The following is a 27,770-nucleotide window of genomic DNA, read 5'->3' on the forward strand; positions in this document are numbered from 1 at the left end:
AGGGGTTGCGCAGTTTCTGCCTCACCGCAGATACCCCGCCCCTGCTAAAGATGCCCTGTAGAGATAGCTGAAGAACAAGAAGGGACTTAGGGGAATCTTCCCCACCGGGAGTTGAGCCCTCGCTGCCTTTCACGCATCCAGCGTACTACTTTGCTAGGTTCTGAGAGCTCAGAGTGGAATGGGACGCTGTTGTCACCAACCTCGAATTGCTTGGAGTCTCAGACTGTATTAGAGCTGGAAAGGTTTCAAACCTACAATTTACGGATCAGGCAATTGAGGCTTAGAGGGATTGGTGAAGGGAGCTCCCCAAGGTACACAGCTAGGTAGCGGGAACGCTGGTACTGTAGTTGAGTTTTTGTGGCTCCTAGTCCTGAAGCATGTGTTGGAGGTGCCTCCCTGCTGACATATACTTACCTCTATAGACTGTAAGCTCCAGGAGCGCCGGGACAATTTCTCTCTGGTAGACTTATTTGACTTTAATACCTTATACTCTGTAAATGCTGAATAAATGTGCTCAGTTAAGTATTTGTGTAATGAATGGTGCTAATATAAGGTTAATATTCAGATTATATTTGTTAAGTGGCTATATAAGATAAGCAGTTTGCTAAAGATAAAACAAGTAAATCACCTTGTTGATAAGTACGTCTATATTGGCAAATTGAAACAGGTTTTATCGTCATTTTACACGCAGTAGCAAAGATGTTGAAACACTGTGTTGAGCCCTGAGGAAATTGATACACTTTGTTACTAATGGCATTGTTACTAAAGAACTATAAATTTATACAGCTATATGCCTTGACACACTTCAACTCTTGAAGCTGCACTTCAGTAAACATTTGAAAGAAGAAGCAGTAGAAATATTTATATTAGTGCTGAGTTTGTGAAGTGAACAATCACTGTGTGCTGTCTCTAGGTAGCCCTTAGTAAGATGGCTGGGTATCCTAGATATTTTTCCGTGTTAACATATTTACATGTTTAGTACTTAAAAAAATATATATGTAGTAGGTTATATGGTTGAGCAACATAAAGTCATATATGCACAAATTACTTATAGAAGATTTTGCATCTGTTATTTTATTCTTAATTATAACTGAATCTAATTTTGGATTATCCAAGAAGATTAATGTTATAATAGATAAGTGAAATCTATACTTTTTTTGGGGGGGGCTAAAACAGTTTTATCTTCATATAAACCTTTTAGAAAACATTCTTAATAATGCATAGGTTTGAATTTTATTTCCACTTTGTCTTCCTCTTTTCAGAAGTAAAACATAACACAAGTTATGAAAAACATTTAAAAGTGAAAAGGCTGTTATATATTTCACTTTTTTCCTCCTCACCATCTTTCATACCATAACTGTTTCATAAATTAGTTCATAAATTAGTAGACAAATTGATTTTAACGTGTCCTTTTATCAATGAAGCAATCCAAATACAGCTCCAAAAATTCATTCATTTAGTTTTTGCAACTTGAGGGGGAGCCTCAAGCCTCCATATTTTGTGCCATCTGGAATATACTTTCATTTAAGGAAGTTACCTAGTTTGATTTGTGATCAGTACATTCTAGACTAAAGGTTGGGAATTCCAGCCTCCTTTACTTTGTTTTCCTTCTCTAAAGTACTCGTAGTTCTTTTATCTCCATATACTCATGGGTGAATCATGCTGGCTGAGTCTGCTCACTTTTTGGGAAGACAAGTTTGTAATATAGTTGGTGCCAATAACATGGCACCAACTTCTACCCCCTTGGCTCAGTATGTGGGTTAGAGGCGATAACAGCTTTGGGTTTGAGAACAACTTTTGTGTTCATTTACTGTCTTTTGATGCCACTTTTCCCATGGGAGGTGTTAACATCTGAGTCCTACACACCTGGTGTCAGCTTTTGCTTGCTTGCTTGTTTGTTTCTGCCCAACACTGCCTCCCCGCCTGTGAGGAGAACATCCATCTAATACCAACTTATTTTGGCCCCTCATCACAAGATTGTTTAGCACAATTGGGATATAGTTATATATTAGCACTGTCTCTTCCCAGGTTGTAGAATTCTGGGAAGGAAGGGAGAAGGTCTAATTTTCATCTGCCAAATGATATTCCAAGCCTCCATATTTTGTGCCCTTTACTCAGACTGCATTCATGAGGTTACTTCTCCACTTTGGGACCTGTGTAGTTTGGCTTCTCTGCACATCCTCAGATACCACTTACCCTTCAGGACCCGCCAGCTGCCTATCCTGTTTCCCCTTTCTATCACCAATCACTTTAAACATCTAGACTGCACATAGCCTTACAAACAGCTGATTAGTACACAGTAGTTTTTGATAACCACCATGTTTAAACATAACGTCGTGTTAACATGAACATAGTAGCCACCATTTGTTACTTATTGCCTTGCAGAGCAAACCACCAGACTCTGTGTTGATTGTTTTGAATTCTTTAATTAATTTACCTTGTTTACCTGATGAAAAAGGATGAATTAGAGAAGTCCCCAAGATTAAGTTAACATTATATAAGTGGCAGAACTGATTGGAACTTTTTAGAGCCCTTACTCTTAATCTGTACCTGATACTGCTTCTGTGTTTATCATGTGTGTATTGACTTTAGGGGTTTATTTATTTATTTTTAGTATTAAGAAGATGCAAGTAGGGAATTCCCTGGTGGTGGTCCAGTGGTTAGGACTCTGCGCTTCCACTGTAGGGGGCATAGGTTTGATCCCTGGTCAGGCAACTAACATTCCGCCAGGCAGCATGGCCAAAAAAAAAGAAGTTGCAAGTAGACTTATGAAATAATACACACTATTCATAACTGCCTATATCTCGATTGAGGTGCATCATGAGAATACACACAGTACAATAGATAGATGCAAATTAAGACTTAGAAAGTGGTCCAGATAGGTCAAGGTGGGGGATAGAGTTAGGAAGCAGATATGCGAGCCATAGGAAATTTGGATCTAAATCTGAATTCGAAAAGGGAAATAAGATCTATTTACATTTTCTCATGAAAGTGAGAAGGTACACACGCCTCCCTCTGAGAACTGTTTTTCTTTTCCTTCCAAGTTGTATCTGTATAATTTATTTGAATTTTACTTTGTATAAAAATGTGTTGAGGACTTTTAGTTTTGTTAGTAATCACATGAATATAAAGTTTGAACATAACTTTTTCTAAAGCTTAGGTAAATGTGTACATTATTCTAAGTGGCTTGAGAAATAACTCCAATTTTATTAAATAACTTTAAAGTTATTGACATTGAAAACAAAACATTTACCATGAAATATTTTAGAAAACACTTTCAAAATCACTATCTTCTGGAGGTACTGAGATTGTTTTAAAAATTAAACCTGCTGAAGTATGCAAACATTTTTGGCAATTTACTCATTTTTCTTCTTTCTAGTAGCTTATTTTGCAGCAGTTGCCATATAATAGCAATAGGATGTCTAAGAGTTTCTTTTTTAACTTTACTTTTTTTTTTTTTGCAAATCATCAAGCAGTCTTGACAAGATTTCTCTCTTAAGCTACAGGTACACTTAGTTGCTGATGAGTTAACTCTATTATTGTCAAAATGTACATAGATACATGGTTTTCTTATTGCCAAGGCTAAAATGAAAAAGGTCCTCTTTAAGTGACACTGCTTATTTTTGTATATATGGTTAAAAGATGCTATTTATTCATTTATTTAGGGTATTAGATGATTACTTGCCTTGTTTAATTTTCTTAGTTGAAAGAATGCACTTAGTGAAGTCTTACCTGTCTATGGCTGGGATGTTGTATTATGTTGCATTTTTCAGCTCTTTATTTCTCACTTGGAAAATGCAAGTATGATTTGCATTATCTTGTTTCTAGATGAAACAAGATCTTAGAGTTACTGGGAGGCAGCCAAATAGTTAACTTTAAAAAAAAAAAACTTCCCCCACTATTAAACATGCTTGATAATTTTTTTTTTAACCAGAAACAGAGAAAATAGTAATGGCTAATCTTAAAATTTTGATACTAAATAGTATTTGATACTAAATCAGTTATTTCAAATTGTAATAGAGTCAACAATATGTTTTTATGTATTTAAAAAATATTAGGGGGGGGCTTCCCTGGTGGGGCAGTGGTTGAGAGTCCACCTGCCGATGTGGGGGACACGGGTTCGTGCCTCGGTCCGGGAGGATCCCACGTGCCGCGGAGCGGCTGGGCCCGTGAGCCGTGGCGGCTGGGCCTGCGCGTCCAGAGCCTGTGCCCCGAGGCGGGAGAGGTTGCAGCAGAGGCCCGCGTACAGCAAAAAAAAAAGAAAAAAAAATTAGGGGACTTCCCTGGTGGCGCAGTGGATGAGAGTCTGCCTTCTAATGCAGGGGACACGGGTTCGAACCCTGGTCTGGGAGGATCCCACGTGCCGCAGAGCAACTAGGCCCGTGAGCCACAGCTACTGAGGCTGCGTTTCTGGAGCCTGTGCTCCGCAGCAAGAAAGGCCGCGATAGTGAGAGGCCCGCGCATCGCGATGAAGAGTGGCACCCGCTTGCGACAACTAGAGAAAGCCCTCGCACAGAAACAAAGACCGAACACAGACAAAAATAACTATAAATAAATAACAAAGATTTGTTGAGAATCACTGACCCTATACTTTGCAATACTATACATTAAATGTATTAAAAAAAATTAGGGAAATTATCCTTTCATGGCAGAGGAGTTGTATTACTAAGGTTTTTAATTAACCTTATTTCACGTTCCATTTCTTTCTTAACAGAACAAATCATCTGCTGTTTTTATGGATCATAGATGCTGTGTTTGTTTTTCATTTTTAAAACTATTTAAAACAATTATTCATGGTATGATCATAACCAGCAACAATTTATACAATTATTGTGGAGAATTGATGAGATCTTTATCCCATTAACAAATATTTATTAACAATGTGCCTGAGTCAGGTAGCTTAGGCTAAACCATGCTGCCGAATGAACCTCAAAATCTCAATGTCAACCTAAACAAAGCTCGTGTTATGTATCCTGTGAGGGTTAACAGCAGGTGTACTCTTCATCCTGTTCATTCTGGGACCCAGGAGGAACATCCCCTACCTGGGACATGCGAGTCTCAAGGCAGAGAGGAAAGAGAGATGGTAGAACCTTGTGATGGCTTTTAGAGCTTTTGCTCAGAAGTCACACGTGTGATTTCTATTCACATTTCATTGGTTAAAGCAAAGTTATATGGCCAAGTTGGCCTCATTGGGGCCCACAGTGCGGAAGGAACAGTGAATATTTTAACAATATTATAATCTGCCACAGTGCTTTCTCACATTCTTTTCCATTATAATTATTATTATTATTATTATTATTATTATTATGGCTGCATCGGGTCTTAGTTGTGGCACATGGGATCTTTGTTGAGGTATGTGGGATCTTTTTTCATTAAGGCACGTGGTCTCTTCGTTTAGGTGCTCGGGCTTCTCTCTAGTTGTGGCTTGCAGGTTTTTCTCTCTCTAGTTGTGGCGTGTAGGCTCCAGGTCATGTGGACTCTGTAGTTTGAGGCACGCAGGCTCTCTAGTTGAGGCATGCGAGCTCAATAGTTGTGGCTCCAGCTTAGTTGCCCCCCAGCATGTGGGATCTTAGTTCCCTGACCAGGGATCGAACCTGCGTGCTCTGCATTGGAAGGCGGATTCTTTACCACTGGACCACTGGGGAGTACCCTCACATTTGTTTTCTTTTTATACTTTTGTGGCAGAAAACACATAACGTAAAATTTACCATCTTAACCATTTTAAAGTATTAACTATATGAACATTGTTGTAATAGAACTCCAGAACTTTTTCATCTTACGAAACCAAAACTGTACCCATCTCTAGCTCCCCCTTTCTCCCTCTCTATGGCCCCTGGCAACCACTATTCTGCTTTCTGTTTCTAAGTTTGACCATTTTAGATACCGCATATAAGTGGAATCATGTAGTATTTGTCTTTTTGTGACGGCCTTATTTTACTTAGGATAATGCCCTTAATATTCATCCATGTTGTAGCATATGGCAGAATTGCCTTCTTTTTTAAGGCTGAATAATTTTTCATTGTATATATCCCATTTACTTTATCCATTCATCTGTCAGGGGACATTTAGGTTGCTTCCACCTCTTGGCTGTTGCAGAAATAGGTTTTAATATCTAAGAATTTTTTAGACATGACTTATAAGATAACTCATCCATGTTGAGATTGAGCTTTTCTTTCAAGGTGAAAATTGATTGAAGGGAATTTTGCTGTGGCTTATTATCAAGGTTTCAGGCTGATGTTTTTAAGCTTTGGGAAGGCTTTAGGTTTTTATATTGACAGCAGTAAAAACATCTTCAGTTTGGATGTAGGTGTTTTTTATGTTTTTCTTTTCTTTTTTTTCATTTAACTTATATGTGTAAAAATTTAACTTACCTGGAAAGAAAGTTTTTTTCTTCAAGGAAATGCTTATTTTAGATTAGTTTTACATACATAGAAATGTTAAGACAGTACAGGGAGTTCCCATCAACCACATATCCAGTTTCCCCTATTGCTGACGTCTTGCATTAATATATTTGTTACAATTAACAAACCAAATTGGTACATTATTAACTAAAGTCCATAGTAAGTTCAGAGCTCATTAGTGTTTCAAAAAATTGAGCAGAAATTCACATAGCATAAAATTAACCATTTTGAAGTATAATTCACTGATAGTTAGTAATTCACAATATTGTGAAAACACCACCTATATCAAGTTCCAAAACATTTTCATCGCCCCAAAAGAAAGTCCTGTATTCATTAAGTAGTCACTCCCTTTTCCCCTCTATAGGCAGTCTCTGGAAAACACCAATCTGTTTTCTGTCTGTGGTTTTACCTATTTTGGACATTTTATTACATGGAATCATAAAATATGTGGCCTTTTGTGTCTGACTTCTGTTACTTAGTATACTGTTTTTGAGGTTCATCCACATTGTAGCATGTATCGTTTCTATGGCTGAATAACAGTCCATTGTATTTGTATATGTACATATGTATATGACATTGTATCACACCGTCAAACTTTTCCATAGTGGCTAAAACTTTACATTCCTACCAGCAATGTATGAAGTTTCTAGTTTCTGCACATTCTTGACCAAAAAAACACCTTATTTCTACTTTTCTCCTGTTTTTTTTTTTTTTGAGTATAACTAAGTTGGTGTGAAGTCGTATCTCACTGTGTGTGTGTGTGTGTGTGTGTTTAATCTTTTTCCCTTCAGGCTTTACTGAGATATAATTGACCTCAATTGTAGTTTTGATTTGCATTTCCCTAATGACTAATGATGTTGAGCATCTTTTCATGGGCTTGCTGCCCATACATATAACTACTTTGGAGATATGTCTATTCAAGTCCTTTACCCATATTTTATTTGAGTTTTCGTTGTTGTGTTGTAAAGGTTCTTTATATATTCTGGATACTAAAACCTTATCAGACATATGATTTGCAAGTATTGTATCCCATTCTGTAGGTTGTCTTTTCACTTTCTTAATAATGTCCTGTGACACAAATGTTTTTAATTTTAAGTCCAGTTTATCTATTCTTTTGTTGCTTAGGCTTTTGGTGCCACATCTAAGAATCCATTGTCAAATCCAAGGTCATGAATATTTATCCCTGTTTTCTTTTAAGAGTTTTAAAGTTTCAGCTCTGACATTTTGGTGTATGATGCATTTTGAGTTAATTTTTTATATATTGTGTGAGGTACAACTTCATTCTTTTGCATGTAGAAATCCAGTTTTCTCAGAACTATTGTTCTGAGAACAATATTGTTCTCAGATTGAACGATATTGTTGAAGAGCTATTCTTTCCTCATTGCATGTTCTTGGCACCCTTGTTGAAAATCAATTGGCCATAGGATAAGGGTTAATGCCTTGATTCTCATTTTGTTTCATTGGCCTATGTCTTTCCTTATGCCAGTACTACACTGTCTTAATTGCCATTGCTTTGCAGTAAATTTTGTAATAGGGAGGTGTGAGTACTACTTTGTTCTTTTAAAATATTGTTTTGTCTACTTGGAGCCTCTTGCAATTCCATGAGTAGAGGATTGCTTTTTCCATTTCTGCAAAAAAGGCCTTTGGGATTTTAATAGGGATTGCACTAAGTCTGTATATCACTTTGGGTAGCAGTGGTATCTTATATTAAGCCTTCCAGTCCTAGAAATGTATCCCATAAGTTTTGATATGTTGTGCTTTTATTTTCATTCATGTCAAAGTATTTTCTAATTTCCTGTGTGATTTCTTCTTTGACCCATTGGCTGTTTAAGAGTGTTGTTTAATTTCCACATATTTGTGAATTTTCCAGTATTTTTTCTGTTATTGATTTATAGTTTCATTCCAAGTATGTCAAAGAAGATGCTTTGGATGATTTCAGTCTTTTAAAATTTATTGATTCTTGCTTTGGGCCCAACATATGGTCTATCTTGGGAAATGTTCCACGTGCACTTGAAAAAAATGGATATTTTGCTGTTTTTGTGTGGAATGTTCTTCATATTCTGTTAGGTGTAGTTGGTTTATAGTGTTGTTCAAGTCTTCTATATCTTTGTTGACCTGTCTAGTTGTCCTATCCATTAATTGAAAGCGAAAGTCTCCAGCTATTTTTGAACTATGTCTTTTTATTTTCAATTCTGCCAATTTTTGCTTCATACATATTGGGAGCTCTGTTGTTAGGTGTGCATGTGTTTATAATTGTTATCTCTTTTTCCATCCTTTCACTTTTTTTTTTTGCCGTACGCGGGCCTCTCACTGTTGTGGCCTCTTCCGTAGCGGAGCACAGGCTCCGGATGCGCAGGCTCAGCGGCCATGGCTCACGGTCCCAGCCGCTCCGCGGCATGTGAGATCCTCCCGGACCGGGGCACGAACCCGTGTCCCCTGCATCAGCAGGCGGACTCTCAACCACTGTGCCACCAGGGAAGCCCCATCCTTTCACTTTTAAACCTATTTATGTTTTTGGCCCTAAAGTGAGTTTCTTATAGATACCATATAGTTGGTTCATTTAAAAAAAAATCCATTCTGCCAATCTCTGCCTTTTGTTTGCAGAATTTAATCTATTTACATTTAAAGTGATTACTTACAAGGAAGAACTTCTCCCATTTTATTTGTTTTCTATAGTGTTATACCTATTTTGTTTATCAATTCTTCGATTACCGCCTTCTTTTGGGTTTGATTTTTTTGTAATGAACTATTTTCTTTTCTTTCTTGTTTCCTTTTCTGTTTTTTCTTTTTGAATTAATATCACCTTAGCACCAATAGTATACAAAAGTTCTGCTCCCATATATTTCTGTCCCTCTCCCTTTTTGTTGTTGTTGTCATAATTACATCTTATATTGTGTTCCCATTAACAAAGATTTATTATTTTTTAATACATTTGGCATTTATCTTTTATATAGGAAAGAAAAGAAGAGTTATAAGCCCAAAGTGCAATACTTCTGGCTTATGTAGTTACCTGGTGTTGTTTATTTTTTTGTATGGCTTTGAGTTATTGTCTAGTGTCTTTTCATTTCTGCCTGAAGAACTAACTCCCTTTAGATTTATTGTAGGGCAGGTCTAGCAATGAACTCTCTTAGCTTTTGTTTGTCTGGGAATGCTTAATTTCTTCATTTTTGAGTGATAGTTTTGTTGAATATAAGATTATTGTTTGATTTTTTTTTTCCTTTCAGCACTTTAAACATGTCATCCCACTGATTTGCGTAGTTTCTCCTGAGAAATCAGCTGTTAATCCTATTGAGGACTGGTATGTGTGATAAACTGCGTCTTTCTTGCTGCTCTCAAGAGTCTCTGTCTTTTGATAGTTTGATTATATCTCTCTTTGTGTTTATGCCATTATTTCTTCAAATATTCTTTCTGCCCTAGTCTCTCTTGCCCTCTGGATCTCCGATTGTGTGTGTGTGGGTATGCTTGATGCTGTGGTGTCCCCCAGAAATCGTGTGTTGAGATCCTGACCCCCGAAGATGATGGTGTTAGGAGGTGGGGGTCTTTGGGAGGTGCTTAGGTCATGGAGGTGGAGCCCTCATGAATAGAATTAGTGCCTTTATGAAAGAGGCCCTGGAGAGCTCTCTTGCCCCTTTTGCCATGTGAGGACACAGCAAGAAGGCACTGGGTATGATCCAGGAAGTAGTCCCTAACCTGACCATGCCAGCATCTTCATCTTGGACTTTACAACTGCCAGAACTGTGACAAATAAACTTTGGTTGTTTATAAGTTACCCAGTCTGTAGTATTTAGTTTTAGCAGCCCAAATGGACCCATAAGACACTTGATGTCCTACTGGTATCATAGGCCCTGTTCATTCTTTTCTCTTTCTGTTCCTCAGACTGGATAATTTCAGTTGACCTATCTTTAAATTTGCTGTTTCTTTCCTCCTGACCGTTCAAATCTGCCATTAAGACTCTGTAGTGAATTTTTTTCATTTTGGTTACTGTATTTTTTAGTTTCAGAATTTCTATTTTTAAAAATAATTTGTGGGCTTCCCTGGTGGTGCAGTGGTTGAGAGTCCGCCTGCCGATGCAGGGGACATGGGTTCGTGCCCTGGTCTGGGAAGATCCCACATGCCGCTGAGTGGCTGGGCCCGTGAGCCATGGCCGCTGAGTCTGCACGTCCGGAGCCTGTGCTCTGCAATGGGAGAGGCCACAACAGTGAGAGGCCCGCGTACCACAAAAATAATAATAATAATATTTTGTTTCTTTTTTGACATTCTCAGTTTGTTGAAACAGTGTTCTCCTGGTTTTCTTTTGTTCTTTGTCCATGGTTTCCATTACCTCTTTCAGCATATTTAAGACAGTTTAACATCTTTGTCTAGTAAGTCCAATGTCTGCTTCCTCATAGGAGAAATTGACTCCTATGTATGGGAGTTAATATTTTTGTTTCTTTGCATGCTTTGTAATATTTTGTTGAAAACTGGGTGTTTTGAATATTATAAAGTAGTAACTCTGGAAATCAGATTCTCCTCTCTCCTCAGAGTTTGTTTTAGTTGTGTGCTGTGGTTTGTAGCTGTTCGGTGACTTTTCTAAACTATTTTTGTAAACTCTATTCTTTATTGTGTTTGTTCTTTAAAGTCTGTTTCTTTAGCTTTAGTCATCTCATATTTTGAGAGAGATCTTGAATGCCCAAAAAAAAAACCCAAAAAACAAAAACAGAAAGAAAAGAAAGGGGGGAAAAAACCCCTTCTAACTTTTCAGAATGGTCTGTGCTGTAGCTCTCCTTCTGTACTTAGCCAGACTGTTTACAAGTCTGTCTTAGCCTTCATTTCTTGTTTGTGCTGAGCCTAAGGATCAGCCAGAGGTGAAAACTTATGTTCTTTTCAGGTTTTTTCTGAGTATGCTTCCTGCGCTGGACAGGCAAGTGTGTGGCTTCCTAAATTCCTGTCTTTGGGATATGTGGGCACTTTCCAGTGCCCTAATTTCCTGAGGAAATTCTCTCCCCAGCTTTTCCTCCTAGGCTTTTGGTGTGTTTGTGTGCATTCGTTGAAATCTTTTCCCCCAGGGGGCAGCAAGTTGTTATTGACCTTACAAGGTTTTTGAGAGATGCCCTCTGTGTAGCCACTCTTCTGCCCAGAGAGAGTTCTAAGTTAGCAAAACAAAGACAAGCATCTTGTTTCAGACCTTCAGGTAGCCCCCAGGCTGGGCAAAACAGACAAACAAAATTCCTTCAGAGTAAAGTCTTCTCTGTTCTTTCTTGAACCAGGGACTAGATTCCTACACTAAGAATGAAGGCAGTAATCTTCAAAGACCACTGAGTGAAGGGGTGGGGCAAGGGCTGTAAAAATTGCTGCAATGCTTTCCTACTGTTTTACGTTGCTTGTTTCTTGATTCATTGTTCTCTGAGTTGCTGTAAGTTTCTCATCATTTTCTGGAGTTGTGACAAAGCTGATTCTGAACAGTTTTTGCTTGACTTTTTAGTGATCTGTGGAGGGGTGGGCCCTTGGAACTACCTACTCTGCCATTTCACTGATGTCACTCAAGAAAGGTTTCAAAAAATTATTTACAGTTATAACTTTGAGATATTGTGGGTTCAGTCCCAGACTGCTAGTCACACAAGCTTTTGTTTCCCAATGAATAAAAAGTTATGTTTACACTATACTGCAGTCTCTTAAGTGTGCAATAGCATTATGTCTAAAAATTACCTCAATTAAAAAACACTTTTAGGGCTTCCCTGGTGGCGCAGTGGTTGAGAGTCCGCCTGCCGATGCAGGGGACAAGGGTTTGTGCCCCTGTCCAGGAAGATCCCACATGCTGCGGAGCGGCTGGGCCCGTGAGCCATGGCCGCTGAGCCTGTGCGTCCGGAGCCTGTGCTTCGCAACAGGAGAGGCCACAACAGTGAGAGGCCCGTGTACCGCAAAAAAAAAAAAAACACTTTTAAAAAATATTTCTAAAAAATGCTAATCACCATCTGACAACACAGGGTTGCCACAAACCTTCAATTTGTAAAAAACACAGTATCTGCAAAATGCAATAAAGTGAAGCGTAATAGAGATTCTGGGAGGGCTCATGCCAAGGAGTACTTCCCAAAACTTCTGCTGCCAGTGTCCTTGTCCCCACGGTGAGCTACAGCCACCCACCGCCTCTGCAGGAGACCCTCCAACGCTAGCAGAAAGAAGTAAGAACTTGATTATCTGGGCAACAGTCAGCTCTACCCAACACCAGTCCCTCCCATCAGGGAACTTGCACAAGCCTCTTAGTTAGCCTCATCCACCAGAGGGCAGACAGCAGAAGCAAGAAGAACTACAATCCTGCAGCCTGTGAAACAAAAACCACATTCACAGAAAGATAGACAAGATAAAAAGGCAGAGGGCTATGTACCAGATGAAGGAACAAGATGAAACCCCAGAAAAACAACTAAATGAAGGGGAGATAGGCAACCTTCCAGGAAAAGAATTCAGAATAATGATAGTGAAGATGATATGGGACCTCGGAAAAAGAATGGAGGCAAAGATTGAGAAGATGCAAGAAATGTTTAACAAAGACCGAGAAGAACTAAAGAACAAACAAACAGAGATGAACAATACAATAACTGAAATGAAAACTACACTAGAAGGAATCAATAGCAGAATAACTGAGGCAGAAGAAAGGATAAGTGACCTGGAAGACAGAATGGTGGAATCCACTGCTGCAGAACAGAATAAACAAAAAAGAATGAAAAGAAATGAAGAAAGCCTAAGAGACCTCTGGGACAACATTAAACGCAACAACATTCGCATTATAGGGACCCAGAAGGAGAAGAGAGAGATAAAGGACCCAAGAAAATATTTGAAGAGATTATAGTCGAAAACTTCCCTAACATGGGAAAGGAAATAGCCACCCAAGTCCAGGAAGCACAGAGAGTCAAATACAGGATAAACTCAAGGGGAAACATGCTGAGACACATAGTAATCAAAGTGTCAAAAATTAAAGACAAAAATTATTGAAAGCAGCAAGGGGAAAATGACAAATAACATACAAGGGAACTCCCATAAGGTTAACAGCTGATTTCTCAGCAGAAACTCTACAAGCCAGAGGGAGTGGCATGCTATACTTAAAGTGATGACAGAGAAGAACCTACAACCAAGATTCCTCTACCTGGCAAGGATCTCCTTCTGATTCGATGGAGAAATCAAAAGCATTACAGACAAGCAAAATCTAAGAGAGTTCAGCACCACCAAACCAGCTCTACAACAAATGCTAAAGGAAATTCTCTAAGTGGGAAGCACAAGAGAAGAAAAGGACCTACAAAAACAAACCCAAAACAATTAAGAAAATGGTCATAGGAGCATACATATCGATAATTACCTTAAACGTGAATGGATTAAATGCTCCAACCAAAAGACACAGGCTTGCTGAATGGTTACAAAAACAAGACCCATATATATGCTGTCTACAAGAGACCCACTTCAGACCTAGGGGCACATACAGACTGAAAGTGAGGGGATGGAAAAAGATATTCCATGTGAAGGGAAATCAAAAGAAAGCTGGAGTAGCAATACTCATATCAGATAAAATAGACTTTAAAATAAAGAATGTTACAAGAGACAAGGAAGGACACTACATAATGATCAAGGGATCAATCCAAGAAGAAGATATAACAATTATAAATATATATGCACCCAACATAGGAGCACCTCAATACATAAGGCAACTGCTAACAGCTCTAAAAGAGGAAGTCGACAGTAACACAATAATAGTGGGGACTTTAACACCTCACTTACACCAATGGACAGATCATCCAGACAGAAAATTAATAAGAAAACACGAGCTTTAAATGACACAATAGACCCAACAGATTTAATTGATATTTATAGGAAATTCCATCCAAAACCAGCAGATTACACTTTCTTCTCAAGTGCACATGGAACATTCTACAGGATAGATCACACCTTGGGTCACAAATCAAGCCACAGTAAATTTAAGAAAAATGAAATCACATCAAGCATCTTTTCTGACGACAGTGCTATGAGATTAGAAATCAATTACAGGGAAAAAAATGTAAAAAACACAAACACATGGAGGCTAAACAATATGTTACTAAAAACCAAGAGTTCACTGAAGAAATCAAAGAGGAAATCAAAAAATACCTAGAGACAAATGACAATGAAAACATGATGATCCAAAACCTATGGGATGCAGCAAAAGCAGTTCTAAGAGGAAAGTTTATAGCTATAGAAGCCTACCTCAAGAAACAAGAAATATCTCAAATAAACAATCTAACCTTGCACCTAAAGGAACTAGAGGAAGAAGAACATACAAAACCCAATGTTAGCAGAAGGAAAGAAATCATAAAGATCAGAGCAGAAATAAATGAAATAGAAACGAAGAAAACAATAGCAAAGATCAGTAAAACTAAAAGCTGGTACTTTGAGAAGATAAACAAAATTGATAAACCATTAGCCAGACTCATCAAGAAAAAGAGTGAGAGGACTCAAGTCAGTGAAAAAGGAGAAGTTACAACAGACACTGCAGAAATACAAAGCATCCTAAGAGACTACTACAAACCACTCTATGCCAATAAAATGGACACCCTGGAAGAAATGGACAAATTCTTAGAAAGGTATAACCTTCCAGGACTGAACCTGGAAGAAATAGAAAATATGAACATACCAATCACAAGTAATGAAATTGAAATGTGATGAAAAATCTTCCAACAAACAAAAGTCCAGGACCAGATGGCTTCACAGGTGAATTGTATCAAACATTTAGAGAAGAGCTAATACCCATCCTTCTCAAACTCTTCCAAAAAATTGCAGAGGAAGGAACACTCCCATACTCATTCTATGAGGCCACCATCACCCTGATACCAAAACCAGACAAAGATACTACAAAAAAAGAAAATTGCAGACAAATATCACTGATGAACATAGATGCAAAAGTCCTCAACAAAATACTAGCAAACAGAATCCAACAATACATTAAAAGGATCATACACCATGATCAAGTGGGATTTATCCCAGGGATGCAAGGATTCTTCAATATAAGTAAATCAATCAATGTGATACACCATATTAACAAATTGAAGAAGAAAAATCATATGATCATCTCAATAGATGCAGAAAAAGCTTTTGACAAAATTCGACCCCCATTTATGATAAAAACTCTCCACAAAGTGGGCATAGAGTGAACCTACCTCAACATAATAAAGGCCATATATGACAAACCCACAGCAAACATCATTCTAAGTGGTGAAAAACTGAAAGCATTTCCTCTGAGATCAGGAAGAAGACAAGGATGTCCACTCTCACCAGTATTATTCAACATAGTTTTAGAAGTCCTAGCCATGGCAATCAGAGAAGAAAAAGAAATAAAAGGAATACAAACTGGAAAAGAAGCAAAACTGTCACTGTTTGCAGATGACATGAAACTATACATAGAGAATCCTAAAGATGCTACCAGAAAACTACTAGAGCTAATTAATGAATTTGGTAAAGTTGCAGGATACAAAATTAATGCACAGAAATCTCTTGCATTCCTATACACTAGTTAGGAAAAATCTGAAAGAGAAATTAAGGAAACACTCCCATTTACCATTGCAATAAAAAGCTTAAAGTACCTAGGAATAAACCTACCTAGGGAGACAGAAGATCTCTATGCAGAAAACTGTAAGACACTGATGAAAGAAATTTGGGTTAATGGAGAGATAGATCATGTTCTTGGATTGGAAGAATCAATATTGTGAAAATGACTATACTACCCAAAGGAAGGTACAGATTCAATGCAATCCCTATCAAATTACCAATGGCATTTTTTATGGAAGTAGAACAAAAAATCTTAAAATTTGTATGGAGAAAGAAAAGACCCTGAATAGCCAAAGCAGTCTTGAGGGAAAAAAATGGAGCTGGAGGAATCAGACTCCCTGACTTCAGACTATACTACAAAGCTACAGTAATCAAGACAATATGGTACTGGCACAAAAAGAGAAACAGATCAATGGAACAAGATAGAAAGCCCAGAGATAAACCCACACGTCTATGGTCAACTAATCTATGACAAAGGAAGCAAGGATATACAATGGAGAAGACAGTCTCTTCAATAAGTGGTGCTGGGAAAACTGGACAGCTATATTTAAAAAGATGAAATTAGAACACTGCCTAACACCATACACAAAAATAAACTCAAAATGGATTTGAGACCGAAATGTAAGACCGGACACTATAAAACTCTTAGGGGAAAACATAGGAAGAACACTCTTTTTTTTTTTTTTTTTGCGGTGCGCGGGCCTTTCACTGCTGTGGCCTCTCCCACCGCAGAGCACAGGCTCCAGACACGCAGACCCAGCAGCCACGACCCACGGGCCCAGCTGCTCCGCAGCACGCGGGACCCTCCCGGACCGGGGCACGAACCCGTGTCCCCTGCATCGGCAGGCGGACTCTCAACCACTGCGCCACCAGGGAAACCCCAAGAAGAACACTCTTTGACTTAAACCACAGCAAGATCTTTTTTGATCCACCTCCTAGAGTAATGGAAATAAATAAATAAACAAATAGGACCTAATGAAACTTCAAAGCTTTTGCACAGCAAAGGAAACCATAAAAAAGACGAAAAGACAACCCTCAGAATGGGAGAAAATATTTGCAAACGAATCAATGGACAAAGGATTACTCTCCAAAATATATAAACAGCTCATGCAACTCAATATTAACAAACAACCCAATCCAAAAATGGGCAGAAGACCTAAATAAACCTTTCTCCACAGAAGACATACAGATGACCATGAAGCACATGAAAAGCTGCACAACATCACTAATTATTAGAGAAATGCAAATCAAAACTACAATGAGGTATCACCTCACACCAGTTAGAATGGGCATCATCAGAAAATCTACAAACAACAAATGCTGGCGAGGGTGTGGAGAAAAGGGAACCCTCTTGCATTGTTGGTGGGAATGTAAATTGATACAGCCACTATGGAGAACAGTATGGAGGTTCCTTAAAAAACTAAAAATAGAATTACCATATGATCCAGCAATCCCACTACTGGGCATATACCCAGATAAAAACATAATTCAAAAAGACACATGCACGCCAATGTTCATTGCAGCACTGTTTACAATAGCCAGGTCATAGAAGCAACCTTAATGCCCATTGAGAGACGAATGGATAAAGAAGTTGTGGTACATATATACAATGGAATATTACTCAGCCATAAAAAGGAACGAAATTGGGTCATTTGTAGAGATGTGGATGGATCTAGAGACTGTCATACAGAGTGAAGTAAGTCAGAAAGAGAAAAACAAATATCGTATATTAATGCATATATGTGGAACCTAGAAAAATGGTACAGATGAACCGGTTTGCAGTGCAGAAGTTGAGACACAGATGTAGAGAACAAATGTATGGACACCAATGGGGGAAAGCGGTGGTGGGGGGTGGTGGTTGTGGTGTGATGAATTGGGTGATTGGGATTAACATGTATACACTGATGTGTATAAAACTGATGACTAATAAGGACCTGCTGTATAAAAAAATAAAATTGAAAAATTGAAAAAAAATGAAGCGTAGTAAAGTAAGGCATGCCTGTATTATGATATTTTGTTTTAATGAGTGGAGTCCAAGAAATTATATTAATGTTTATGCACATTGTTAACAGGATGGAATCCGACGTGGTAGACCCAGAGCAGATACTGTACGGGATTTAATAAATGAAGGAGAGCATTCGTCCAGCAGAATACGTTGTAACATCTGTAATAGGGTGTTTCCACGGGAGAAGTCACTCCAGGCTCACAAAAGGACTCATACAGGTAAGTTGAGCAAATTTTAGAGAATGCCAAAAGTGATACTTAACTGAAAGCTGATTTGATGTTTGGGCCTATAAATTAATTTTTAGTTACCTTCCATTTCCTTATTGTAAAGTTTTAAAAACAGGCACTGTATAGTCAGCTTCTCTTTTGGTGGGGAGGGATAGTTTTCTGAACATTGATACCATGTGATTTCTAAAGTTATCATGGTAATTAATGTAGTTGTCACAGGAATGTTATTACTAAATTTGGTTCTATCCTTCTATGTACCCGAATTTTACCTGATATGCCCTTAAGTTGTCTGTATAATTGTTAAAACTGATTTGTAGGCCAAATCCTAAATCAGTTATAGTCAAGTTTTTAATAGAATTTCTAGAATCCTCAGGGTATTTGACCTAACTATTAAATCTAAGGTGAAGTATAATTTTTCAGAATTAAGCGTATTATAGGTAGCTATCCCAAGACTATCATGTATCTTTATTTGTGTAGAGAAGTTATACTTGCATTTAAAATACCATAAAAATACCATATAAAGAGCAAAAAGATAATATAAAGAGGGCCTTGTTCTTTCCATAGAGAAAGTTGGTCCCACCCAGAAGGAGCCATATGGTTCTAATAATGATATCAAATAATTTACAGATGAGGAAACTGAGGCACAAAAACACCCAATTACCACTGACTTACAACTTCTCATACCCTTAAGTCTAGAACTACACTGTCCAGTATAGTAGCACATGTGGCTGTTGAGCACGTGAAATGTGGCTAGTCTAAATTGAGATGAACAGGATGTTTAAAATACACTTAGTATGAAAAAAAGAGAGTAAATGATATCTTTAAAAATTTTTGATAATGATTACAAATTGAAATGATAGAATTTTAGATATATGGGGTTAAATGAAGTATATTATCAATTAATTTCACCTGTTTCTTTTTACTTTGTTAATGTGGCTACCATAAGTGGTTCTCATTCTATTTCTGTTGGTCAGTATGGGTCTAGAACTTGGGCTTTTAACCCTTAGTCCCCTGTTTGTTCCACTATGTTTATGGTCATCACCTGTTTCTTTTTTCTTTCCGTTTTTGAAAAGATATATTTTAGTGGTATGCTAGAATACAGTTTTCTTAGCTAAATCCCTGAAAAAGGGTAAAATTTTAATTTTGAATCATTATAAACTAAGGTGGCCAAGATGTTTTGACTTCAGGTATCATTCAGGAAAACTATTATTGAATGAATATCTGATTTTGAGAATTTTTGTATTTTTTCAATCTACTTAGTCTGAAATAACCCCAAATAACTGGTACACAGCTGTAGAGTACATTTTGCCAGTGTGAAATCAGTTGCTGAGATTCAAGACCATGCGGCATCATAAAAAGGTGCCTGAGTCCCAGTCCCGACCTACCACTAACCCATTGTGTGTCACCCAGTACTTCCAGGCTTACTACACTGTATGCCAGGGAACAGAGCTGAAGATCTCCATGCTATAGTTAAGCTCTAATAGTATATGCTTTGTAAAAAGCTTTTGTCTTACTTTATCCTATGTTTATTAACTTGTGTCCAACTGTCACATTCGTCTAGTACATTTCTAAATAATGAGAAATTTAGGGAAGACTCATTACTGTTCTTTGAGTCATATAGGAAGAACCAGTATATAATTGTTGACCAAAGAATGTTTATTCAAGAAATAATAAGTTTAATTATGATTGAAAAACAACCTTTTTGAGCGCTTTCTTTAGCCTAGCACTGTGTTGTATATAGGAAATGAAATGGAGTACAAGGTGTTACGTATCTTTGTATAAGGAGAGTACCATGATACATAAACAACATAGGACACTAAGTTAGTGAAGGGATATGTAGCTTAATATTTGGAGGTGGGTGTTGGGGGGTAGGGAGGAGTTTTACTGAGACTACAGGATTGGGAAGATTTGAATGGGCAGAAAAGATAGGGATTTCAAAGAGTAGAAGATGGGGAACTGCCTCGTGGCTGGAATGAATCTCCAAGAGGGAAGTAAAGATAAACCCTGCTCCCTAACGTAGTAGCTATAGTGCAGGTATTAGAGGACCATTTAAAAGTCAGCAGATAATCTTCAGTTGTTCAAGGAGTATAGTAGGGTTTGGGGTAATTTTAGAGGGTAGTTGCCTGGCAGCTGTTCTGGAAGTGCTGTGCAGGTCAGAGACTAGAGGCCTGCCAGGGTTCATTCTAGGTGGGAGGGGCTACCAGTCTGACCAGGGGAGGTGGCAGTGGGAAGGCAGGAGCGGCAGACATGTTAAAGGATCAGCAAGAGCTAGCGATTTGGATTGTGGGGCGAAAATAAGGAATAAGTTGAAGATGATAACTTTAAGGATTTGAACCTGGGTACCTAAAAGCTCAACGCCTAAAGAAAATATTGTGCTTCCAAGTGGATAGATGCTTCATATCATCCAAGTGTGCCCTTAGCACTTCCACTTGCAGCTCTGCAGAGGCTGTGACATGTTTTATTGTTGTTTGCAGTCGTAACTTATATAAAGGTTGATTCTCTCTCCGTGCCCCTTCCCCTTCTCACCTTATTGTCTCAGAAATAATATATAACATCTGTCTACTTAGGTGAGAGACCCTATCTGTGTGACTATCCAGACTGTGGAAAAGCCTTTGTTCAAAGTGGGCAGCTCAAAACCCATCAGCGTCTTCACACCGGAGAAAAACCTTTTGTTTGTTCAGAAAATGGTATGGTGTTAGGAGTTAAGTTTATGGAATAGCTAGTTGGGAGTTAAAATATCTTTTGCTTGAATTTTTGGGAAGCGAGATTTTTGATAAAGATTTAATCAAACCTCATAAGTTTTCTTCCTTGTTAATTGTGACCCATGCTCGATTTCCAGGAAATGACTGATTTTTAAATAAAGTGTTCTTTTTAGGTGAAAATCTTAAAGGGCAATTAAAAATGCTATATCTAGTTGTATGCTGTAGAAAAATCTATACAAGTAAATACAGCCTTTAGAGTAGGCTTTTACTTTGGTTTTAAACTTTTTAACTGTTAAACTGAAAGAAGCACATTATTGTCGAAATTTTCAGTCCAGGAGGAGCAGGGGTGGGGTGGATTTTACCAGCTCAACACTGCTGCTGTTGGTAATTTCATAGTTTCTTAAGCTGTTTTTCTTATGTACATTTTTACACAGTTATATTTGAAATTCAATACAGTTTTCTTCTGTTGCTCCATGGTTTTCTTTTTTTCTTTTTTTTTAATAGATCTTTATTGGAGTATAATTGCTTCACAATACTGTGTTAGTTTCTGTTGTACACCAAAGTGAATCAGCCATATGTAAACATATGGCCCCATATCCCCTCCCTCTTGAGCCACCCTCCCACCCTCCCTATCCCACCCCTCTAGGTCATCACAAAGCACCGAGCTGATATCCCTGTGCTATGCTGCTGCTTCCCACTAGCTAACTATTTTGCATTCGGTAGTGTACATATGTCGATGCTACTCTCACTTCGTCCCAGCTTTCCCCTCCCATCCCGTGTCCTCAAGTCCATTCTCTATGTCTACATCTTTATTCCTGCCCTGCAACTAGGTTCATCAGTACCATTTTTTTTTCGATTCCATATATATGCGTTAGCATATGAACAATGATTGCCTCAATGTTAGTTACTGAATATCTAATTTGTTTTTAAAATTTGCTTGTTATCAACAAACATGAGGGGCATGTTTTCCTACTTAAACTTTTGTTTACCTTTGGGATGTTTTTTTATGATAGAGTCCAAGAATGAAATTCCTGGGTCAGAGATTTTGAACATTTTTATGACTTGTGCTAATCACTTTCCAGTGGGGTTGAATGCATTTACATTGCGATGACCAAGGTGAAAGAACCGTCTACACATTCCTCTCAGTGGCATTGATAATAGCAGCTGAGGGTTATTTTTTTTTCTCCTCAAGTTATAGAATGATAAATTTCATCATCTTAATTTACTTTTCTCGGATACCAGAGAAACTGAACATTTTCCATGTCTGCTGGATGTCCAGATTCTGATAACTGTTTCCTTCTGTGTTTTGAAGGCTGCCTAAGCAGATTCACCCATGCAAACCGCCACTGTCCGAAGCACCCTTATGCCAGGCTGAAGCGAGAGGAGCCCACAGATGCTCTCAGTAAGCCCCAGGCTGTGGACAACCAGGCTGCCGCCGAGTGGTTGGCAAAGTAAGGCTCTCTCTGGAGTCTACTGCAGAACACTGCCCAGTGTGTGGGTTGAAGTTGGGGACTTTGACAGTTCTTTCAGTTTAAATAAGTTGCTTTTCTACATATTTTATAAAATAACTTGAAATGGCACTTTTGTTTCCTGAAACCACAGAATTGTTAGGAGTTTTATTTGGATCTGTGTGATAGAAAACTACTATATGATATTAATTAGTCTGAGTGCTCAGACCACAATTTATTTTAAAAGCAAGAGTTTACCCCATTTGAAAAGAATGTTTTTTATGTATTGTATTTCATTGGTCATTAATGCAGTCCCTCTTCATTTCTTTATATTGGTTTTAGCTACGTGTTGATTATTAGAGGGATAGAGATAGATGTTATTCTAAAGTAAAATTCCAAAAAGCACCCAGTTTAATTTTTTTTAATGGCAACAAGGGGACCAGTATAAAAACATTTCTCTAAGGATATTTTGATTTAAGGAGTCATCTATCACATACACACTGGCAGCAGCTGACTGTGCCGCTCCCTAGCTTCACTGGCTTCCTCTGTACTGAGGATAAAGTCTAGAATCCCTAATTGTGTTGCTGTGGCTCTGCCTCCCTCTAGCAACACAGCTGTCTCCAGTCACCCGGGCTCCTTGTCTCTCAACAGCACTATTGCTGTTGTTTCCAGGCCTTTGTGCTCACTTCCCTCTTCATTTAGCCACTCTGCTCATTTTTCATTTCTTACTCAGGTTAAACACCACTTCAGGAAGTTCTTCCCTAACCTGCCCACTAACCCCCCAAACAAACAAGGTTAAATCCACTTAATAGATGCTTTTATAACACATTGTATTTTCCCTCTCAAAACCTCCTTCACACATTTACTTGTTCAGTGGCTATCTTCCCTGCTGGATCGTAAGCTCCACAAGGGCAGGGAATATGTTTGTCCCGAGTACTGCATCACTTCCTTCCTCCCTCTTCCTCCTGCCTGGCCCCCACTGCCCCATTATATCTAATTTTGCCCAAGCCAGAAACTTATTAGTCATCCTTGTGTTTATCTTCTTTTTCTCCCATCTACTCAGTGACCAACCTATGGATTCTACTTCCTTAACAATTATCAGATTCAGCCACTTCAGTCTTCTCAATCCATTCTCCATGCCGCTGCCAGAGGAGTCTTTCTAAAATGCTAATATGATGCTCAATATTAAGTCTAAGCCCTTTATTATAGCATTCAAAGCCCTTCGTTACCCAGTCCTTGCTCACCTTGCTAAGGTATTTTGCTATTTTGCTATTTTCCTTTTTTAGTTGTCCTTCAAGTGATACTGAACTGTTTGCATTTCTCTTTTTATACTTCTGCATATTTCCAAAACTTTTCTAGTTTGAGTAGTCTGGATTTCCTGAAATCTGGTCATTGTATTTTTTTTGTATGTAATTTTAAAAACAGCTTTATTGAGGTATAATTGGCACACAATAAATTGTACATATTTAAAGTGTATAATCTGATGCGTTTTGACATATGTAGACACCTGTGAAACCATCACCAAAATCAAGATAGTGAACTTACCCAACACTTTCACAGGCTTCCTCATGTCTCTTTGTAATCCACTGTCCCTGCATCTCCCTGCCCTCCTCCACCCCAAAGGACACTGACTGGTCTGCTTTCTGTCACTATAGTTAGTTCACATTTTCTAGAGTTTTATACAGATGGAGTCATATAGTATGTACTTGTTCGTCTGGCTTCTTTCAGTCAGCATAATTATTTTGAGAGTCATCATGTTGTTGAGTGTATCATTTCATTCCTTTTCATTGCTGTGCAGTAATCTGTTATATGGATGCACCTCCACTTATTCACCTCTTGATGGGCCTTTATGTTGTTTTTGGCTCTTACAAATAAAGCTGCTATGGACATGAATATACAAGTCTTTGAATGGACATTTTTGTAGGTAATGGTACTGTCATTTAAATATGCCTTTCTTTGGTTATCAAAAAAGATGGAACATTTGTATTTTTTCTTGTGAATTATCAGTTGGCTACGTAATAGAAAATGATGGTGCTCTTAAATTCTTGAGTAAGCTCTAGGTGTTACACATATTAATCCATTTGTCCTATTTTGTGGGTTTAAACTTTCTCATAGTTAACTCTGTCAGAAGCCATCATCCCTCTGTGGATAGAATAAATGGGTTTCTAATGATTATTCTACTGTTTCTATATTTTATTCTAGTCCATTTCACATATGATCTTTAAGGCAGCTATAGTTTAATGACAAAAACACGTGACTAGAGAGTTGAGTATAAGACCCAGAACTGCCACTTGTTGATTTTGTTATTCTGAGCAAGTCCTTCAACTTCTTGAACTTGAATTTTTTCCTCTGTTATGGAAAAACATGTATTCAAAATCACTTTATAACTTTATAAACTGAAACACAAAATAATACTGTAGGAAAGACCCCCCTTTTTATTTTCTTTAAAGAAAAGTGAACATTTGAGAATGTTATATATACTGTATAAGTAATACGGATGCATTTCATATAGGTACTGGGAAACACGAGAGCAGCGTACTCCCACCTTGAAAGGAAAGCTGGTTCAGAAGGCAGACCAGGAGCAGCAGGACCCTCTGGAGTACCTTCAGTCTGATGAGGAGGACGATGAGAAGAGCGGTGCCCAGCGGCGTCTGCAGGAGCAGCGGGAGCGCCTGCACGGAGCCCTCGCTCTCATCGAGCTCGCAAACTTGACGGGAGCGCCGCTCCGCCAGTAGCCAGAACACTGACTCTTTCCACTGTACAAAAGTACTGCCCAGCATACTTAAAAAGTAGACCCTTGGGCATAAGCTAAGCACCTTATTTGCTTATCATAGGCTGCTATTCTGTAGAAATTTATGAAGAATGTCATTGCCCCAGAATATGGGGTGAGAGAGAATTGCACTTTTTTTATATGGTATTGGATTTCTTGTAAAGTTTAAAATATTTTGTAAATATGGGACTTCTAGTACAGGGTAGAAAACTACATATTGTGGGAAGCTAGATTTTGCAAGTTTAATGCATTCATTGGAAGCAGTTCTCACAGGAAGCACTTTCTGAATAAGACACTTGTATGAAAAAAAGAAAAAGAATGGTACATGTAGCCAAAGAAGGTTTAAATAGATTATTTATAAGATCATTTTTAACAATGTATATTAGTATGTTTAACAATACTGTAAACACTGAAACAAGCAAGAAAGTATAAGATGTGTGTAAGATATATATTTTTAAATTGCAAAATAGTGTGCCTAATAAGACTAGAGAAATGGAAAACTGACTATTTCGGAAGACTTTCTAACTTACCGACTTTGGAAGAAAATAGGTATTTGAAGATCTTGGTAAGATGAACAGTAGTTCAGAATTTTCAAAATTGGAGTAAAATCAGTCTTATTCTATCTTTCTGAGGCTTTACAACTCACTGTGATATTTAGGTTTGAAAGCACTTGTCACCCTTAGCTTGTTAACTTGGGAACTTTTGCACATTTCATGTTTCTCATTTGCTGAAATTGAATGATTAATCTTGCAAAGTCTAGGTAACTCAGTAATTGGTATTTTTAAAAAATATTATGGGCCCTGTCATGAGATTTGGAAGTTGGATTTTTTTAATAAAAGGGACATCTACAGGGTTGTTTTGTAATGAACTGTTTTAGATCCTTTGTTAGCAAACACTAAATTTAAATGTACTGCTTGTTTAGAATTATTAGCAAATGGAAGCCTCCTATTTATATTTTCAGTGCATAAAGCCACCTTCTTGCTTTACTTCAGAATAACATGCCAAGCTATTTTGTGTTCACTAAATTTAGCTATCAGTTAAACACTGCAGAAAATATTAGCGACTCAAATAAGTAGGCTTCTGGAATAGTTTTAACTGCAAGTGTGTTAACTTGTGTGGTGGTTTTAAATCATTTTTTCCAAAATAGATGAAGTTTTTAAACACCACTTTATGTACTGAAGCATGAATAGAAAAAATCAAGAGCTGAGTAGTTCACCTCCTTTATGTAGGCATAAGCCTCCATCATTTTAACTTGTTTTAAGCAGAAACTAAATAACATCATAGCATGGTAATTTCATAGATTGCTTAATTGGAGTAAGCTTCAGAATAAGAGAGTGAAATATGGGCTCTTCAGCGCCTTTTGTTTCTTTTTTGTATTGAAGTAGTAGCCTACAGATGTAGTTTAAACATTATCTAAAATGTAGGCTTCTTTATCTCAAAATCCCAATGTGTTGCAGTACACAGATAGTTTAAAATATGTAGCCACGGGGAAGGGGAGGTATGTAAATGTCTTGAAATGGAGCAAAAGTATGAAAGATGATAGTAACAAATAATGTGTATGATGAGGACATACTTTAAAAATGTAATTCCTCTGTACAGTAAATTACAAATCTTGAGGGATTTTTTTTTTGTAATAAGAGAATTTATATTTGTAATGGTTTAAGAATTTTGTTTGTAATCTGGTATATAGAATTTTAACTTGGAGCACTTATGAGCAAGTAAGAGAGACTATAGTATCTGAATTTTCTTGGTTTAGGTTTCAACATTTTTCTCTAGAATTTTTCCCTCAAATATGACTTAATGAATTATAAAAAGTGTCGTCAGTCTTGGGAAATTTAAAATTTGATGAACTTACCTAAAGAAGGAAGTGCAGTATGAATTTAAAAAATACAAATACTTGCCAGTTCACAGATAATAAAATTTAAGGCCTTCAAAAGTAAGAGTTTTTGTTTGTTTATCCTGTCAGCTTTTGCCAACTATAATAGTTATATTCACAAACTTTTCATTTGTATAATTGGAAGTTTTAAGAAATTATTACAACTATTTACTATAGAAATATTTAAAATGTTCTTTTTTTGATATAAGCTGTATACTTGGACAAAATACATTGGCATCTAAAATTTGAGGTGTGTTAACACTGCTCTTTGTTTTAAAAATGTGGTTTACATTCAGATTTTTGAAGTGTTTTATGCTTCATATGGCTAAGTTGTAGTTTGGCAGAGTTAACAGCATAAGAATAAACATGCTGTAATTTTAAAAAATGCTTTGAATAAAAACTTATTTTAATTTACAGTTTAAAGTACATGTTCATTCTTAAACCCTTTACAATTTGTTTTTCTTTTTAAAAATATAATAGCCATAATATAAAAATCTAAAGATGGAAAGAAATGTCAACTATAGCCATACATTCTCCCATCATTATTATTTTGGTGCATTTTATATTTCATTCCAGTCTCATTCGAGGCATCATTTTAGCATAGTTAGAACCATCATGTGAATTCCTTTTTCTTACATTAAAATTATGGCCTTTTAGAATATAGATATTCATTTAACTTCCTCATCTGTTTCATTATTACAGTGTTAAAAATACTGGTGTAAAAAAGTATTAAACTATTGCCAGCTCTATCCCAGGCTTTATATTAGGGTAATCAGCAACTGGGATTTCATTTCACTT

At 37.5% G+C, this 27,770-nt stretch overlaps 1 protein-coding gene across 1 annotated transcript in view; it reads left to right on the forward strand.

The window, feature by feature from the left end:
• Nucleotides 1-27,388, forward strand: part of ZNF367 (zinc finger protein 367) — a 28,587-nt gene extending 1,199 nt beyond the window's left edge. The window contains exons 2-5 of the mRNA XM_027094165.1: nucleotides 18,017-18,167; nucleotides 20,744-20,863; nucleotides 22,191-22,329; nucleotides 24,839-27,388. Coding sequence (XP_026949966.1) covers nucleotides 18,017-18,167; nucleotides 20,744-20,863; nucleotides 22,191-22,329; nucleotides 24,839-25,061 — 633 coding nt within the window. The 3' untranslated portion in view covers nucleotides 25,062-27,388. The remainder of the gene's footprint in view (nucleotides 1-18,016; nucleotides 18,168-20,743; nucleotides 20,864-22,190; nucleotides 22,330-24,838) is intronic.
• The last annotated feature ends 382 nt before the right edge of the window (nucleotides 27,389-27,770 follow it).

Source organism: Aethalodelphis obliquidens, unplaced genomic scaffold, assembly GCF_003676395.1.
Source record: "Aethalodelphis obliquidens isolate GAN/ISIS:26980383/991018 unplaced genomic scaffold, ASM367639v1 scaffold88, whole genome shotgun sequence".
Lineage (NCBI taxonomy): Eukaryota > Metazoa > Chordata > Mammalia > Artiodactyla > Delphinidae > Aethalodelphis > Aethalodelphis obliquidens.